At 34.8% G+C, this 20,539-nt stretch overlaps 1 protein-coding gene across 1 annotated transcript in view; it reads right to left on the bottom strand.

Annotated features, from left to right (window-relative positions):
- The window catches only part of FOXP2 (forkhead box P2), a 659,704-nt gene that overhangs the window by 43,022 nt on the left and 596,143 nt on the right, over window positions 1–20,539 (bottom strand). Inside the window, exons 10-13 of the mRNA XM_027539578.1 lie at window positions 12,565–12,778; window positions 10,670–10,774; window positions 2,696–2,783; window positions 983–1,066 (exon numbers count right to left, since the gene is read on the bottom strand). Coding sequence (XP_027395379.1) covers window positions 983–1,066; window positions 2,696–2,783; window positions 10,670–10,774; window positions 12,565–12,778 — 491 coding nt within the window. The remainder of the gene's footprint in view (window positions 1–982; window positions 1,067–2,695; window positions 2,784–10,669; window positions 10,775–12,564; window positions 12,779–20,539) is intronic.

Below are 20,539 nucleotides of genomic sequence, written 5' to 3'. Positions count from 1 at the left end.
AAATGTAATCTCTATGCAAAAGAGAACAAATTTTGAATAATGCTAATCGGCGTGTGATACAGAGACATTAGGAGAAAACTCATACAATATAGTCTGTCTTTTATTTCCTCTCCCACTACAAAACCAAATCATCTTTTTTTTATCTAAAGAAATGGAGAGAGAGGCAAAGCTGGCAATCACTACTCATCAGGCTATACAGGGGCCTTATTAAAAAGTATCCCCACAAACTTTCATTAAAGTAGAGTTACCCAGTTGATTACTCTAAGTTTCTCTGCAAACATTAGCTGAGTGAGATAAAGTATATTCTTTTCAACAGTCTGTGTATATGACTACATTATCAGCTTGGCGTCAATATCTTATATATTTTTAGGGAAATTGCAGTTTTTATTTTCTATAATCTCACCCATTTTCCTTGTCATAAGCTCTCTAAATTAACATAATGTGAACTATATGGTAAAATGTACCAATATGTGCAACACATCTTAACTGAAATAACAACCAGAGAAAGAGAACAAAATTGGCTTTAAAAATACCATGACATCTTGACAAAACATTTGATAAAAAAATCCATTTATATGTATCTTATGATTGATCCGAACCCTCTTCGGCATACCACATACCTCTCTATTTGTGATTTGTACTGTTCTGCCTTTCAGGGTGCTCAAAAACGGGTTTCTTTTTCATATCTGTAAACCTATCACAGAAAGACATTCTCTCCGGCTTCAGCCTCGAGGCAGTGATTTCTGCACTGATAGGTGTACTTTGTTCAGTGTCACCCATGGTGGAGATTGGATAGATTTTGTAAAAGATAGCATTACTTTAAGAGAAACATACAATTTGACCAGCGATTACATTTTACTTTCATTTTATTGCCGTATTTTTCATCACACTCATTGTTTTCTAACTGTCGCTAAATTGTTCATTTTCTTAGTCTGTTACATCGCTAGAGCTATTTACTGTTTATAAAGCAATATGCACTTACAGGTTTGGGAGATGGTTTGGGCTCTGAGGGTCGCATGTGCAAGTGGGTCATCATCGCTTGAAGACGTTCGCGTTCTTTAGAAAGCTGTTAAGAAAAAGTGAGATCAGAAGCATTTTAGAAATGACTGATACCGCTATTTTGCTGCAGTGATACATCTTATCATTGAGCTTGTCTCCGAGTAATGATTCCTGCATATAAAAGTCTGTGTCCGTAGGAACTTATCTGAGGGGAAACACAACTTTAGCTATGGAGTAGGGAAAAACTTTTATAGCTTTCCTTATGTTAAAAGGTCAGAGAAAACAAATAACACTTCATCTTTTTGTCAATAAGAGAATTGAGGTCACAGTTGCCTCGACAGTAACAAGTTACTGAAACCATAAATTAGAAGGCCCATGGTGTCTCTTTAAAGTCCTGTGGACACTGTTAGCAATGGACTAGTGCCAGCAGCTGTGAAAGGGTGAAGGGTTCTCAAAGCGAAGTGCCTGCCAGGATTGTCTCCACACTTCATGCGTTCCCACTGAGGTCCAGTTAGTGCCCCCTGCAATCTGCCATCATCAATCTAATTCAATAGAGTGACAGAGACCAGGCAGTGTGAAACGCTGAACTCTGACTCAGAGTAGGCATCTACACTTGCACTGGGTCTCATTACAACTGACGGACCTTACTTCTCCATCAGTCAGACACAGCAGACCAAAAAAAAAAAAGGAGGCATAATTGGTCACACTGCAGACTGTCTCATCAGCCGAACTCTTATGTTTTAGTCTACCTTTTATAAATGGTAAACAGGTTCACAAAAAAGCTTTTTAAACAACAGCAGCAATGATGCTTTTTATGTGTTCTTGATTTTTTTTACAAGTCAAAATATTTTTAGGAGCTCCTTGGAAAAAAGCAATGACATTTATGTGTTTAGTGAATGATGAATTTAAAACAATTTAAGATGTAGCAAGTGTGAAGACAAAGAAATTGTATGTTTAATTAAATGAAACAAGGTATTGGTTTGATTGAGAAAAAAATCATCATTAAGATGAAATATTAGAGGAAGACTTAGAGGGTTAGGAAAAATGCAGCAAAAATGATACTGAGGGGGATACAATTGCTTTCTGATCAGTTTTATAAGCTCTATTTATTTTTGGCCAAATTCTGTTTCAATATTAACAGTAATGTCTTTTATTTAAGTTAGCAGCATTTGATACAATACACATATTACCATCTGTGACATTATACATGATTTGCCATTATTCCAAGACAAGGATTCTTGTAAGTTCTTCAATTAAAAATACACTAGAGGTAGAAAAGAGAAAGATTTTTTTTTAGAGTATTAAATTGTAGGCATGATACTATAAAGGCTTTTTGCTATAAAATCTCATGAAAAAAAATCAAGATTAGCTCATGTAAAAACTGTTTCTGCGATAAAATCATATCCAGTTGGGTGGTTTGCTCTAAACTTTCTTAGGGAAAACTTAGATTTGACTCCTTTGAGAGAGCCAAATGTATATGATATAGTCTAAAGATGATAATAAGTCTGAGTGGTAAGTAAGTACATTAAGTTACAGCAATCCATCCTGAGATAGCAATCATTTCTACCACTATAAACAACCTAAAATTCCATCTATTTCTATGCATTATTGTGTTAAAAGACACAGGATCTGCCCGGTACTTGATTTAAAGACCAGAAGTCAGAGAAAGAGTCCAGCAAGGGAGCCCTTGACAAACCTGTATCTCTAACTGCTGCACCACCTGCATTTGCACTCGACACTGTGCGGTGCTTCGGTCATCCAGCGCGTGTTCGTTGTTAAGGTGCCTAAACAAACACACAACACAAAACAGAATGTTAAGCCAGCGCTATTTCAGTAGCAGATGTTCCACGTAAAACCACTGACACCACATTTCCTCCATACTGGGAAAAAATAACACCTTGAAATGATATAAAAAAAAAGTTAAATATGCTGATGTGCTTAGTGAAAATTACTTATGCAATGTAAAGATACCCTTCAAAGAGTAGAAAATGTAATTGTCTCTAAGCTTATCAGTTATTACAAAAAATTTTCCCCCAAATTATTTTCAGAATAATAGTAGAAATCACTAAATATGTTTCATATAGTCATGTCTTTTTTTTTTAAAGGGCACCTTATAAATATACGAACCAAAAGTAAATCTAAAGAGAACAAAGACAATTCTCTATTCCATTTTTCTTTAGATACTTTTGACTCCTATGATGTTATTTAGTGAGCAATGCCTTATGTTATCAAGATGTGGTGTGAATCTTCAGCGAATTATCATCCCATGGTAACATAAAACTTATGAAGAATGATCACTTGCTATTACTAATACTTAAAGTGCATTGAAAATTCTGAGAATCAGAAGCATCAAGATTGACATTTCATGTTCAGTGTCCTATTTAGGATACATCTGTCCTAATCTTACAAAAAAGAAGGGAGAGATAAGACATTATCTTACTCTGACCTTGATTACATGCTAGTCTATTATTATTTCATAATGCTTAAAAAGATCTCTTTAATGAGTCATATGAGGATACATCAAAAGTAATTTAGTAGAGAAGTATCTCCAATGAATAAGAACATATTCAATAATATAACTTTATAATATATCATTTATTTGCTGCCTCCTAAAATTAAAAAAAAGAATCTTCAATCAATTTAATATCCTTTGGTATGTCTATTTCACCAATTGGCAAACTAAGACAGCAATTTAAAAAATGTTCTCACCAATGCATCTAAATAAAACATAAAAAATTTATTCACAAAATTAAATAAGAATTTACATATTTATCCATCTGGGTTCAAGTACCATTTAGGAAGGTATACTAGTCTAAAAAGTTTAATGCACTCCTCATTTTACTAAAATTCAACAAAAAAACTTTTGTGCCCGTTCAAAATATTTACCTCCATTTCTTAAAATTAACAGTCAACATATACATAGATGGACAAATATATAACACACATAAAGAAGATTTTAAATGGTATTTATGAGCAAGAACTAATAAATACATAATAAATAAAAATATGTAGGTTTATTTGTTAATAGATCCAGGCTAGGCAAGTAGAAATCTTTGTGCGACTTTGCCCCATCCTTTGATAAATTAAACCAGTTCATTTTAATACCCCTCACTGATCATGACAACAAAACTTCCATGTGTCTTAGTACAACTGTCATAATTGGTTGAAGAGAGATGGTGGACTCAAATAGTGGGATGTAACAGGTCAGCTTTGAGGTGTGTAGTTACAGCGCAGAAGAGGCACTTGCACTCCACCTGTCTGTTCTTAGACCAGCTCTGTTCAGGTTTGGTTAACAAACTAACTGGAATGATACACACTGCTGCTGCTGCTGCTGCTAAGTCAGGTCAGTCGTGTCCGACTCTGTGCGACCCCAGAGACGGCAGCCCACCAGGCCCCGCGGTCCCTGGGATTCTCCAGGCAAGAACACTGGAGTGGGTTGCCATTTCCTTCTCCAATGCAGGAAACTGAAAAGTGAAAGTGAAGTCGCTCAGTCGCGTCTAACTCTTAGCGACCCCATGGACTGCAGCCTACCAGGCTCCTCCGTCCATGGGGTTTTCCAGGCAAGAGTACGGAGTGGGGTGCCATTGCCTTCTTCAATGATACACACTACTATGTATAAAAGAGATAATCAACAATGACTCATTGTATAGCACAGGAACTCTATTCAATATTCTGTAATAACCTACATGGGAAAAGAATCTGAAAAAGAAAGGATATATGTATAGCTGAATCACTTTGCTGTATACCTGAAACTAACACAACATTGTAAATCACCTATACTTCAATATAAAATAAACATTAAAAAATGCTTTCCATAATAAAATATTAGAAAAAATATAAACTATAATGAGAACTAAAATTCACTCATGATTTCTGAAAATGAGGCATGGAAAGTTATAGTAAACCACAGGTTAGTTTATGACACAAAGTGTCACCTATTCCTAACTCACAGGACATTTAAAAATTGTTTTTCAGGTTCTCCTCCCCCAATTTCAATGAACAATGAGTCTCTTTTCTATCAGAGTACTGCAACAGTAGTTGTATTCCTAAAGTTTGATATAACTATATTTTCTTAAGGTTTTTACACTGTGAACTCTTGAGGAACACACATATGTTTATTCCATGACCAATCTAAATGCCTATTTAAAAAATGCTTCAGCTGTACACAGGGATTAGGATATAAATAGAGCAAGATAAGTAGAATATACAACTTTGCAAGAAAAAGATATATTTAGTTACTATGTTTATTTTTGCATGAAAATACTCTTTTAAAAAGGTTTTGCACTCATGTTTACTTCTTAGGTATAATAATTATCCTATATTTAAAGAACTAAAAAAAGTACAAAATGTTTGCATTATATACTTGGGTCTTAGAGACCTATTCAATTTATCTCTGCAGCTTTTATGAGAATAGAGACTGTAGACTACAATAATAGTCAATGAGGTTTTGTCTTGATTGAATTTTTCAGTGGAACACAAAAGAACCTTGCCATTAAAATAGTCCTTTATTCTCCTGTATGAAGGCGAAAGGTTTTTAAAGTGTTGTGATGTTCAGTAATGAGCCTCTATCTAAATTATCATTGGTGACAAACTCACAAAGCACTTTCGAGGACACATAGTTATGAAATGCCAGAGCTGCCACTTTCTTTCCTGTAATTATAGGCTAGCTTGCAGCCCTTCAATGATCATTTATAGAACAGCCTCCAGTGGATTACTGAGAACTTGAAAAACACATACATACCTCTGCCACATCTCCCTTCTCCTTTCCTCGCTATTGTTTACCAGTGATATGTAAAATAATAGTGCCTATTCATTCCCCCTACTTAATTATGCCAATCAAAGTATAGAAATAGTGTCGGATATAAATACAATGCAATAAGACTAAATAAATAGGCTGAGTATTAACAGTAAATTATGAATTTATGTATTTATGACTATTTTGTGCCCAAATTATTCTCTTTTATGTTTTTATAACTATCTCAGGTACTACATATTGCTGTTCAAAAATTCTCTATGATTTATAAATCAAGAATGAGATAATACTGAAAAATGAGAGGATTGGTGGATTTTCTCAGTCAGTGCCTAATTGCTGTTTCAAAATGCATATGCAAAGGGACATTTCATTAATCATTTAATCATGTCCCTTGCAGGAAGTTGGAACTAATGTTGCAAATACCCTTTTCATATGAATGCTCCATAATACTATCTTATGCATTTGATATATTGCCTATGTCATAAATTATAGCTGCTTCAAAAGGACCAAGTGGGGTTGTTATCCTTGAAGATGCTTGTTACAAAACCTTTATTAAGTTTCTTTTTTTACTTATTGCTAGTTCTATTTCACAGCTTCATACTAGCCAACAATAATACTCTTTCTGATGGCAAAGGTCTGTAAATTACCCATGCAATCACTAACACCATTTCACAGGCCTGTTCTACTTCTACTGGTCTGCTAACAAGGCGATTACACACAAATTACTGAATGCCTATGAAATATTTAAATGCATTCTACTCTACTATGCATTAATAAGAGCAAAGCAAGCTCTGGAATTCTGGTTAGCTCCAGTCCCTAATGTCCCCTAATGAGCCTCTTACCGAGACTGCAGTTCAAACAGAGAGGTGAAGAAAAAATGCAAAGGGTGCCTTCAGAAAGGCAGCACTGAACAAACATTGTGTGAGCCAGTTCTAATTTATGGGTCACTTTATAGGTATATTGATTTTTGTTTTCAAAATGGAATAAATGATGTGGTCGACTGACGTTCTTTCAAAACTGCATTGAATCTGTGTGCTAGGTGGGTAGTGTTAACTAGGAAAAAATGTATATAGGCAGTCAAATTCTTTCTAAAAACAATTAAGCAAGCATTTCAGGAAGATAAAAAGTAGGAAAGGATCTTTCCAATTTATTTAATGCACAATTCTCTTTAATGAAGCTTTTAAGGTTATGAATGCATGTGGTAACTTCAATTATATATACCCCAGATTAGCAATTCAATTTTAACCTCTAGATTTTTCCCAAATTCATTTAAAGTTACAACATTTTATAAGCTAAAAAGGGATCAGATTTAAATCCAAGTATGTCAGAGACTGTTTTAACAAAATGTTTCACTTGCATATCACTGGTGTTTGATTTATTTTGCATCAAGCTTTTTATGTTTAAACACTGACAGGAGTTTAAATACAAAATGTTAGCTGTCACTATTCATTTAGCTGATTATGTGAGATGCCTTAGTTTTGAGAGATGGGGGCACTGTCACCAAAAGAAACAACATTCTGACAAGTTCAAAGAATGCCTTCTTGAGGTCATAATTTTGTAGCCACGCTGCCTAGTCAAAGACAAAGAAATAGACAATACACGCTAAGTAAGAGCATAATTTTTAGAGTAGTCAGCTGCAAGAAAAAAAGATAACATCTTTCCATGAAATATTCTGTCTCTACTACCTTTTCCATTGCTTTTTATATAGTGTTAAACCTTAAAATAGTTAGCTTTGCAATAAACCTAACTCATTTCATCAACTAATTACTCTTTAATAGACTGATATTTTATTGACACTAACCATTTTGCCTTTCTTCAAAGAATGTTTCTATCTTTGTATCTCAGACCACATTTTGTTTATTGGCATCTGCACATGCAGGTTCAAAAACACTTGTCTGCCAACTTGAATGTTATATATTGTAAACCTTTTGGTTTAAGCTCTTACAAGTCAATCCACCTATTACATTTAGCTGACATAGGGCCAATGGAATGATAATTAACTCTGCAGACAAACTACACTAAAGTTTTGTTGGTATTATTACACCTTGACATTGATAAGACAATAATGAAGAACTAGTATTAAATCCTTTTAGTGATCTTAGATCCTCAAAGAGTGACTAGAAAAATGGTTACCTTCTCTGAACACCTACTTCACAGTAATTCAAAAATTTTCCTAGATACCTTTTAATCTAGAATTTCTTTTTTATCTTTTAGTTTTCTATTTTTCTGCTTTCATCTTTGCTGTTATAAATAACAGTTTCTAATTTAGTCTTATTTTTCATCCAATAGAAAAAAAAACCTCATTGAATACTGAAGCATACATATTATGCATATGTATACATGGCTAAGAATATGTATGTTATTCATAAGCAATTGTCCTCTGATGGCTTTTTATTTGGTGCTGGGCAAAAATAGAGGAATTCTACCACTTTTTATAGTGATGCAATGTGAGAAAGCGAGTTTGGGACTCAATATATTTTCTACTATCCTTTGCTATTAAACATATGCAGGATAAATAGTAATAACGGATAGTTTCCTTTACTTGATCCAGACAACGGATAAGTTGTCTGATACCAAAGTACAGCTCAAGCTATACAGTTTATTTCTAGTGCATTTTAGAAATAAAAATGCCACAGAATTTTCTCAAAAAAACTTTTATAACAAACACTGGGTACCAAATTTCTGGAAAATGTATGTACAAAAAACTTGAGAATTAAAAACTTTACAGCTTTTTGACTTGCCTGACATTTTTCCCTCCAAGACTGTCTATTCTCTCCATTACTGCAAAAGAAAAACAAAATCTTCTTTCCAAGAAAATCTGTATTAACGGTAATGCCTTCTTCAATTCACTTTCCACACAGACACTAAATCAACTTTTTTTTCCTGAGTAACTGAAATTAATTTAATAAAATATATCATTTTATTTCTCTTCAAATTTCCCATACACACTCTTCAAATTTCCCATACACATCAAGAAAAAGACAATACCAGTATAAAAATACATTAAATTAAAATTTCATTTTAGTACCATACACTGGCATTAGCTCTATTAACAGAAGCTATCACATTCATTTGACTTAGAGAATCTAAGCATATCACAACAAAAATGGACTAAACGGAGGACCTTAAAATCTACCGTCATTTGCTCTGTCATCCCTATAAAGTTAATGGGCTGGAAAAATGGTCAGTCTTTGGAACCAAAGTTGATATTTAATTGAAAGGAAATGCCTTTTTAATTGTAACTTCTTCAGTTTTATTTTTAAATACCAGCACGAATATGAAAAAGACTCATGGAGGGTAAAACGAGAGCTCATATTTACACAAATTTGAGATGAATAAAAATGTTTATTTCCATGTGCCATAAAGGAAATTATATTGAAAGATATATCTTTTTTCTTAAAGCTTTATTTTGAATTTTGCTAGAAATAACAACTTAGAGCAATAAAATGTATGATGACTGAGCTATAAGGTTTAAGTTGCTATTCTTAAGAAATAGCAGCAAAAGTCCTCTAAATAATCTTAATGATAAAGAATAATATACTAATCAGAACTAATATAATTCAAATGAAGAGATATGAAATTAGTTCTTCAATGAATGAATATTCTTATGTTCTGTCCTTGTTTTAACAAAGATTATTTTTCTTAGATAAGAAATTAGGCAAATTTAGCAAAGTTGCCTAATATTTTAAGGGCTCTTTTTGCTTAGAACATTTGAATCAGCTTCCTACCCAACAAAATGGCAGCTCACAACTATTCTGGATAGTGCAAATCTTCGATTAAGGCCATGTACAAAGTCCACAGTAATACAGGAAGCATTTTTTTCCTTTAATTGGTTAGAAATTTTTTAAAAAGTTTAAAAAATTCCCTGTGGAAGTCTTCGTGCAATTTGGTTGTACAGTTATTACGATGCCCCGTACTTGGGCCTTGCTGTTAAGGTGCTTCTGCTCTATACCCTGTAGTGTGCCATTTGTAAACACATCCTTTTGATGTTTCTGCCAACATCCTGGCAACAAAGCAATGCAATTTCAAATGAGCTAATTAACTTAATTGTTGATGAAGCATGAAACAGTTCATTGACCCTGTTAGCTGCTCCATGACAACATAAGAGTCTCAGCCTGTGAAGTTACTCATCTCCATAAACCTATCTGTAGCTCTGTTTAGATCTCTTGCATTCTGAAATTGTGGGTGGAAAATGATTCATGAAAGATGCATATTCTCATTTGAAAAAGAACCTCTTATGAATTAAAAAATATATTATCGCTGTATGAAGAAATTAAGGATATACAAAGTTTTGATTTTAAGTTAGAGAAGCCTTACAATATATCAAATAAGCTTAGGGCCATGTATGTTGCTTTATGATTCTCAGGGCAACAAGTCACAACATGGAAAAAATACAGCTATCTTAAAATTTTAGCTATGATTAACTTACAGTTTTTTCATTCTTACTAAATAAATACATTCAACATTATTTAAAGTTAGAAATAAAAATTCTGCAATAAAGATAAGCCTTTAAAATGTGTATTTTGTTTAAATATATGTGTGTCTCTATACACACACACACACACGCACATATGACTTTTCACATAATCTTACTGGAAATTTTTATAGAAACCTTGAAATTTAAGTGAATTCTACAAACATATCTTTCGATCATTAATGACACTATTATAGTAGGCTACTTTTTATTATTCATTCAAAGACCTTTTGTGAAATTTTCTCATGAAAAGTAAAGATGAAGAGTTAACCTTCTTAGCCTGAGTTTGCTAATCCACTTGTTGAAATACACAGAAAACGTACAGAGTGCCTTAGGATGGACCTTTACTTTCTTTCTTCAGCTTTCTTTTGCTTATTTACAGCAAAATTACCTGAAACTCCCATATAATCCACTCCCTTTGCTAAAAAAAGTAAAAAACCTACTTTAAAAACTGTCCAAAATCTTCACAAATGCTTTCACAGCCTGGCCATTTGCAAACTCCATGGCCGTAGAGAGTGTGAGAGGCCCCAGTCTCCTCATGTGACGAGCTGTAGCAAAAGAACACGACGTCAGATTCATCTCAAAAAGCCATAATCGTTGCAGGCTGCTAGCGCCTGTCAGGTTACGATCAGTGACAAACAGGTCAAAACAGGTCAATTCAGCTCAGAGCAGTCAGAAAAATTTAATCGTTCTATTGAATAGTTCAACTGCCAAGGCTAGATGATGTTCCAATTAGAGGAGAAATAAAGCCAAAGATGACTGTTAATAAAGGATGAAAAACTAAGAGGACTGTATAATATCATATGCTAATCCTGCCACATGACCTTAATGTAACATTTACCTCTAAATAAAAATATATATTCATATGTGGTCAAGTGAAGAAAAAAAAACAAACTGTGTTTTTAAGAAAGTAATAGGAAAATCACCACAAGATTTCTGAAATGCTCTTTTTAGAGATAATATGGACCTTCAGAATCATTTACATTGTTTAATATTTATGTGTGAATCATATATATTTCTGCTAGTTACAGTTGATCAAAAAATTCTACTTTGGAATGGTATTCATTAGCTATCTCTTTTATAATTATCCAAGACTTTTGATAAGTGAGTATTGTATCAGATAGATCCTAGAGACATCAACCAACTTCTGAAGTATGTAATCATCAAATTACTCTCAATTAAAGCAACAGCATGAAAGCATTCAAAAGCACACCATTTTACAATAATGAAATCTAACAAGAAAAAATGTTCATGATACTCCAAGAAAAACCAAAAACATCACCAAATTATAGCATTCTATTTTAAACTGTACTGTATAATTGCATGTTTCTTTGAAAAAATACTTGTTTATGAGAAAAGAGTTTATTGCAGACAGGCAGGTATTCACATTGCAGAACACTGTCAATTCACTACATTGAAATATGAATTTTGTAACTCTACATCATATGGGATTAAGCCACTCTGTAAAGAAATCCTGTACTTATGTTCCATCTTTTAAAATGTATTTTTCACTGAGCAATATTTTGCCTTATATATTTTATGTAAATCACATTAACGGATCTGATTAGGTTACCATATGCCTGAATAAATAGTTAAATGGATAAAAAGTATATGGGTGACCCTTTTACAAAGGTACTTTTTATACAGCCAAAAACACTAAGTTGAAACAAATGATCTAATATAATGTACTTAGTGTCGGTAACTGAAACCAAATTTTTCTTTATGAATTTTCATGCAAATTTATCCAGGGTGTTACCATAAGTTCATTTTAATTATATATTTATAATTCCATCATGCCACAAAAACAAAAAAGACAAACCAGATCTTCTTTTTTCTGGTTTATGATACCTGTGTTTATATGCTTATGTATATCTATTCTCTGATTTCTAAGCACATGGTTGTAACATATATTAAGGGGGATATCTATATAAGTATGTATATATACATATATATATATATATATACACACACATATGCATCTTTAATGATTTGAAACTCATTCTTAAGTTTTAAAATGGTAAGAAGATTCTCATTTCAGCAATCAGGTTAATCATAGCATCTTAGCCATAAAAATATATTGACACAATAATTCTACATGCACTTATTATAAAATAACTTTCTTCAGGAAATTCCCTATTATATCCATCAAACTGCTGGTATTTGAGCTGTTTTTTTTTTTCTGATGAAATAATATATAAGATAATTTAAAAGTTTCTACCTATTTAATTTGGGTCCTACACATTCTATCTCTGTTAAGTACAAGTCATTATTTTTAGTGTTACAAATAGTAAAAGTAAAATTTGGTGATAAGTAACAAAATATATCTCATGAAATTTACCTGTCTCGCCTTGCATTTAGAACTGAAGACTGTCCATTCACTATGGTATGATGGGTTATTGGTGGTGATGCTTTGGAAGTGGTGGAGGAGGTAGTCGAGGAGGAATTGTTAGTAGTGAGGTCTAGCCCTCCATGCTTAATGCCATTGTCTTCCATACTGTGAACTCCAGTCACTTCTTTCCATAACTGCTGAATTTCGGCAGGACTTAAGCCAGCTATAAAATGAAAGGAAGCCCCACTAATATAACAAAGTAAAGTTCATATAATGACCTTAGTATTATTACTGGATTAATGCAAACAACAAAAGTGATGTTACCAGAATTATTAATATATGATGATAAATCAGTTTTACGTCATCATCACTATATTTTTTATCTCCGATAATCATTTATCTGTTAAAGACTATCAAATCAAGAACAGAACTAGAAATAATACTACTGGGGCTAATATCAAGGATCAGTTGAAAAAGCACAGCAAGTTCCATTTGAAAATTAAAGTATTGGACTTTCAACAGCATTAAAATTAAAATTATTGGACCTTTAATTATTGCTAGTATCAGTGAGGAACTAAAAGACAAAGACACTTGGAAATAACACATATAAAAAGAAATTAAAAAAAAGAAGTAAGGAGGGAAAACACAAATGTCCGGGGAAAACAGTGAACACTCAAAAGAAAAATACATTTGACAATTATCGAGGTATTTTGATCTTTCTCAGAGAGGCAAAGGAAATAACTGAATTTCATTTTCAAGTGCTAAATAAGCCAATATGTTTACTTAAATGGACCAATTAGGCATATAATATCTAAATTTCTCCTCCATTTTATGATTGACAGAACAAATCAAATACTCATTTTAAACAACTTTCTGGTTCAGATTATGCAAATTTACCTGATTTATGAGAAATGAAAAGAGAAACCTTACGTTGCTATGCTTATCACAATTTCAAACAGACAGTTTTACCAAAAGCTGTCATTTTGGTGATTCTGGCGCCTCAAGATTTTAAGACATGTCCTGAGACTGAAGAAATGACAGGATAGCTCAGATTCTCAATGTTATTAAAAGTTAATTTTTTTCTATAAAAAGAGGATGGGTTAATAAAGAAAGGTATTTCTGTTACAAAGGAAATACTTTCTATATAAAGATCATTAACGACTAATTTAATTCTAGCTTTAACCTAAGATTCTGAAACTTTTATGGCTGTGAGTTTCTGTTACCTGGCTGCATGTGTTTAGGTGTCTTAACAGCAAAACTGCATGAGCAAATCCTTTTCTGTGGAGCATCAACGCACCCTCTGTATCAGAACTTTCACCGCCTCGTCTGCTGCCTCTCTGCTCCACGGTCACTGCTTGTCTAGACGCTGCTGCAGCTTCCTGACTGTCTTCCTGTTTTCACCTTGCCTTTGGATAATTTACTTTTCATCTATCAGCCCAAAGTTATCTCTCTAAAAGTAAATTAAACCATGACACTTCCCCAGCAAAGCCTCTAATGGCTTCTGAGAACACTTAGAAGAGAAAAAAAAAAAAACTTACTGCCGCCTATGAGGAGCTGGCACTTATTTTTTATTTTTATGTTACATGCATTTTCCTTATAATTAGAAGAAGTTTGAAATTTATAAGGTTTTGTTTTTCTTTTTTTTTCAATTTTTAGTTGGTTTACAATGTTATATTAGTTTTTACTGTAAGGCAAAGTGAATCGGTTATACATAGACATTTATCCCTTCTTTTTGAATTCCCTTCCTGTTTAGGTCACCACAGAGTACTGAATAGGGTTCCCTGAACTAAACAGTATGTTCTCATTAGTTATCTGTTTATACATTGTTTCAATAGTGTATGCATGTCAATCCCAATCTCCCAATTCATCCCACCACCTCCTTTTCCCCACTTGCTGTTCATAGTTTGTTCTCTACGTCGGTGTCTCAATTTCTCTTTCACAAATAAGATAACCCATAGCATTTTTCTAGATTCCACATATATGTGTTAATATATGATATCTGCTTTTCTCTTTTTGACTTAATTTCACTCTGTATGATAGTCTCTAGGTCCATGCACATCTCTACAAATGACCCAATTTCATTCCTTTTTATGGCTGAGTAATATTCCTTAGTACATATATACAACATCTTCTTTATTCTTTCCTCTGTTGTTGAATATTTAGGTTGCTCCCATGTCCTAGCTATTTTAAATAATGCTGCAATGAACACTGGGGTGCATGTGTTTTTCTGAATTATGGTTTTCTCTAGGTATATTTCTACTAATGGGATGGTTGGGTCATATGGTAGTTGTATTTTCAGTATATTATCTGATTATTATCTATGTCTCTGACCTTATCCATCACCGTCTCTCTCCATTTCATTCTATTACATGGGCCTTCTGCTATTTCTCGAATGCATCAAATATTTGCTGCCTTTCAAGCTTTTGCTCCGGCTATTCCCACAACCTAGGCCACTCTCTGGGTGCAAATCTTCTCACAGCTTCCTCCCTCCCTTCATTTAGGTAGCTCAAAGGTCACTTCCTGTGAGAGGTTTTTCAGCACACTATCAACCATTGCCCCTCCCTACTTGCCTTTTATCACGACCTATCTACTTTCTTTTTCTTTAGAGCATTTACCACCCCTAAACTTTATTATTTGTTTTACAGTCTCCCCCCACCATTTACTAGGAGCAAGGATTTCTTACTTTACTGGGAGACACTCAGTTCCTAAAACATTGCCTAGTATGTGCTCAGTAGTTGTTGATTTAATTGATTAAAACAGGTTCATACAGTTCTGAAAGACATCTTGGTTACTATCATACGTAAATGTTCTGTTAAAGGGCATACTATTGTGGGTTGGCCAAAAACCCTAAAAAAATTTGTTAGCGTTTTCCCATAACATCTCCTGGAAGAACCTGAACAAACTTTTTGGCCAATCCAATATTTATGAGTATTGCTTTCTGGTAAGGCAAAAGTCTAAAGAATTATAAATGGTACCATTTGATTTTACCAGATTAAGTGGCTAGTAACATTTTATATTTTGGCTAAAGACATATATTTCTGAGACTATAGTTAAGATGTTAATAATAATTTAGCTTTCAGATTTTATTAATAACTTTGGTAACCTACATATCCACTTACCTTAAAGTAGAATTCTATTATACTATTCATTTGCATTGAAAATGAGTGGTACTACCATGGTATCACAATGATAGGATAATAAACAGAAGGCATGTAAACATTTGATAATCAGTCCAAATAATGATCCTTAATTAACAGAATATTATATTTTTACAATATTAAATATTTATATTTTAAATATTTAATGTTTAAATATTTTAAATATTACAGATATGGAACAGAGGAAAAGAATGTCAAAAAGGGATTTCTGTTAGCAAGAATGGCTTCCCAAAGAGTTTACACATTCAAATCACTTGGGGATCCTTTAAAAGTTTCAGTGCTCTGACCACAGCCCCACCAAATTAAATCATAATTTCTGAAGTCAGAACACAGGCATCAGTAGTTTTTGAAGCTCCGTAGATTACTCCAATTGCAGATAATCGGGGGACTGAGGTTCGTGACATTGTACAGGAGACAGGGATCAAGACCATCCCCATGGAACAGAAATGCAAAAAAGCAAAATGGCTGTCTGGGGAGTTCTTCCAAATAGCTGTGAAAAGAAGAGAAGCAAAAAGCAAAGGAGAAAAGGAAAGATAAGCATCTGAATGCAAAGTTCCAAAGAATAGCAAGAAGAGATAAGAAAGCCTTCCTCAGCAATCAATGCAAAGAAATAGAGGAAAACAACAGAATGGGAAAGACTAGAGATCTCTTCACAAAAATTAGAGCTACCAAGGGAACATTTCATGCAAAGATGGGCTCGATAAAGGACAGAAATGGTACGGACCTAACAGAAGCAGACGTTATTACGAAGAGGTGGCAAGAATATACAGAAGAACTGTACAAAAAAGATCTTCACGACCCAGACAGTCACGATGGTGTGATCACTGACCTAGAGCCAGACATCCTGGAATGTGAAGTCAAGTGCGCCTTAGAAAGCATCACTACGAACAAAGCTAGTGGAGGTGATGGAATTCCAGTTGAGCTATTTCAAATCCTGAAAGATGATGCTGTGAAAGTGCTGCACTCAATATGCCAGCAAATTTGGAAAACTCAGCAGTGGCCACAGGACTGGAAAAGGTCAGTTTTAATTCCAATCCCAAAGAATGCTCAAACTACCGCACAACTGCACTCATCTCATAGGCTAGTAAAGTAATGCTCAAAATTCTCCAAGCCAGGCTTCAGCAATACGTGAACTGTGAACTTCCAGATGTTCAAGGTGGTTTTAGAAAAGGCAGACGAACCAGAGACCAAATTGCCAACATCCACTGGATCGTCAAAAAAGCAAGAGAGTTACAGAAAAACATCTATTTCTCCTTATTGACTATGCCAAAGCCTTTGACTGTGTGAATCACAATAAACTGTGGAAAATTCTGAAAGAGATGGGAATACCAGACCACCTGATCTGCCTCTTGAGAAATCTGTATGCAGGTCAGGAAGCAACAGTTAGAACCGGACATGGAACAACAGACTGGTTCCAAATAGGAAAAGCAGTACGTCAAGGCTGTATATTGTTACCCTGCTGATTTAACTTATATGCAGAGAACATCATGAGAAATGCTGGACTGGAAGAAACACAAGCTGGAATCAAGACTGCCGGGAAAAATATCAATAACCTCAGATATGCAGATGACACCACCCTTATAGTAGAAAGTGAAGAGGAACTAAAAAGCCTTGATGAAGGTGAAAGAGGAGAGGGAAAAAGTTGGCTTAAAACTCAACATTCAGAAAACGAAGATCATGGCATCTGGTCCCATCACTTAATGGGAAATAGATGGGGAAACAGTGGAAACAGTGTCAGACTTTATTTTTCTGGGCTCCAAAATCACTGCAGTTGGTGACTGCAGCCATGAAATTAAAAGACGCTTACTCCTTGGAAGAAAAGTTATGACCAACCTAGATAGCATATTGAAAAGCAGAGACATTACTTTGCCAACAAAGGTCCATCTAGTCAAGGCTATGGTTTTTCCAGTGGTCATGTATGGATGTGAGAGTTGGACTGTGAAGAAGGCTGAGCACCAAAGAATTGATGCTTTTGAACTGTGGTGTTGGAGAAGATTCTTGAGAGTCCCTTGGACTGTAAGGAGATCCAACCAGTCCATTCTGAAGGAGATCAGCCCTGGGATTTCTTTGGAAGGAATGATGCTAAAGCTGAAACTCCAGTACTTTGGCCACCTTATGGGAAGAGTTGACTCATTGGAAAAGACTCTGACGCTGGGAGAGATTGGGGGCAGGAGGAGAAGGGGACGACAGAGGATGAGATGGCTGGATGGCATCACTGACTCGATGGACGTGAGTTTGAGTGAACTCTGGGAGTTGGTGATGGACAGGGAGACCTGGCGTGCTGTGATTCATGGGGTGGCAAAGAGTCGGACACGACTGAGCGACTGAACTGAACTGAGATTACTCCAATTGCAGATAATCGGGGTGGGGGGCATTTTTAAAAAGTAAAGTAACACACTGCTCATGAGACAACGTTTTCACATCAACTTGCTTAGTTTTTTCTATGGATATAAAACTATTTTAAAATATGAAACAACTAGCTGATCAACTTTGTGCCATTTTGGAGGTTTCATGAGTTTTTTTTTATGTTTTGATGATTTGCAAGAATTAATTCACTTTTTCAGGCAGTATTATAACAAAGTCAGTATTGTATTCTATGGAACAGTACTCCCTAAATGCTGTTAGTCTAAGAGATCTCAGAGATCTGTTATCTCAATTTAGGAGACCCATGGCTTATGTTAGCAAGTAAAACAGTTCTGAGATGTTTAGTAACAGAGATATCTTAGATTTCTTTCTTTAACTCAGTGTTTTTCAAATATGTAAGGAAAAAAATAACTCAATAAATTATTTTTATAATTACACTAATTTATTTCAGTATCAAATACTAAGTACAGGCTTAGGATTCAAGTGATCTCTAGCCCAGATCTCTTCTTTGAATTGCAGGCTTATTTGACATCTCACTGTAACACTAACAGATTCTCCAGTCTTACATGTTCAAAACTAAGCTCCTGTTTATACAGCTCCTCTGGCTCCAACTCACTCCTCTGGCAGGTTTCTTTGTCTGATTTATTTAACAGATATATATATATAGTGCTACTTATATGTCAATCAATTTTGCAAAGCCTTCATACATGATAACTGATGTAATGCCCAACCACTATCATCTTTCATTTTAGAGATGAGGACACTGAAGTACAGGAAAATTAATTAACTTGTTCAAGAGCACCCTCACATTTCCAAGGTCACAACTCACATAGCCCCTTCCCAGGACCACTTCCCTAGCTATCTTGTGTACAAGTTCAACTTCACCCATCTCATGGTTGCTTAAGTATCTCTTATCCTTGCTTTTTCATTTTTCTCCTTAGCAGTTACCACTATATACTTTATTTGTTGTCTGTCTTCTTCTTTAAAAGGTAGGTTTTATAATGGCAGGGTTTACTATCGGTTGTTGTCAAAGATTTATCCCCAGAGCCTATACAAGTGCCTGCAACAAGTGAAAATTCAATGAAGCTAAGTTAAAAGATCTGTTCAATTTATCAGAAAACTAGTGTATTGGCAAGCACAATCTGGGATCTGGGAATCAGTGGACTAGAGCATCATAGATTAATAATCAACATAAAATCTTAAGTGAAGATTATTCACTTTCCCTTAAAACAGTATTTCAAGGATGTATACATGCAATTAGTGTAGTCCAGTCGCTCAGTTGTCTCCAACTGTTTGCGACCCCCATGGACTGCAGCACGCCGGGCCTACCTCTCCATCACCAACTCCTGGAGTTTACACAAACTCATGTCCATTGAGTCAGTGATGCCACCCAACCATCTCACCCTCTGTTGTCCCCTTCTCCTCCCACTTTAAATCTTTCCCAGCATCAGGGTCTTTTCCAGTGAGTCAGTTCTTTGCATCAGGTAGCCAAAGTATTGGAGCTTCATCTTCAGTATAAGTCCTTCCAATGAATATTCAGGACTGATTTCCTTTAGGATGGACTTTATGGGATGGACTTTATAGGATGGGCTTTATGATTTCCTTTAGGATCTCCTTGCAGTCCAAGGGACTCTCAAGAATCTTCTCCAACACACAGTTCAAAAGCACCCATTCTTTGTCACTCAGCTTTCTTTACATCCAACTCTCACATCCATACATGACTACTGGAAAAACCATAGCTTTGACTAGACAGAATTTTGTTGGCAAAGTAATGTCTCTGCTTTTTAATATGCTGTGTAGGTTGGTCATAACTTTCCTTCCAAGGAGTAAGCATTTTTTAATTTCATGACTGCAGTCACCAACTGCAGTGAGTTTGGAGCACCCAAAAATAAAGTCTCTCACTATTTCCACTGTTTCCCCATCTATTTCCCATGAAGTGATGGGAGCAGATGCCATGATCTTCGTTTTTGGAATGTTGAGCTTTAAGCCAACTTTTTCATTCTCCTCTTTCACTTTCATCAAGACACTGTTTAGTTCTTCTTCGCTTTCTACCATAAGGGTTGTATCATCTACATATCTGAGGTTATTGATATTTCTCCTGGCAATCTTGATTCCAGCTTGTGCTTCATCCAGGCCAGCATTTCTCATGATGTACTCTGCATATAAGTTAAATAAGCAGGGTGACAATTTACAGCCTTGATGTAATCCTTTCCTTATTTGGAACTAGTCTGTTGTTCCATGTCCAGTTCTAACTGTTGCTTCCTGACCTGCATATAGATTTCTCAAGAGGCAGGTCAGGTGGTCTGGTATTCCCATCTCTTGCAGAATTTTCCAGAGTTTGTTGTGATCCACACAGTCAAAGGCTTTGGCATAGCTTTAAAACAGAAGTAGATGTTTTTCTGGAACTCTCTTGCTTTTTCGATGATCCAACATGTGTTGGTAATTTGATCTCTGGTTCCTCT

The sequence above is a fragment of the Bos indicus x Bos taurus genome, chromosome 4 (assembly GCF_003369695.1).
Source record: "Bos indicus x Bos taurus breed Angus x Brahman F1 hybrid chromosome 4, Bos_hybrid_MaternalHap_v2.0, whole genome shotgun sequence".
Classification (NCBI taxonomy): Eukaryota; Metazoa; Chordata; class Mammalia; order Artiodactyla; family Bovidae; genus Bos; species Bos indicus x Bos taurus.
This window is presented reverse-complemented; position numbering and strand designations above follow the sequence as displayed.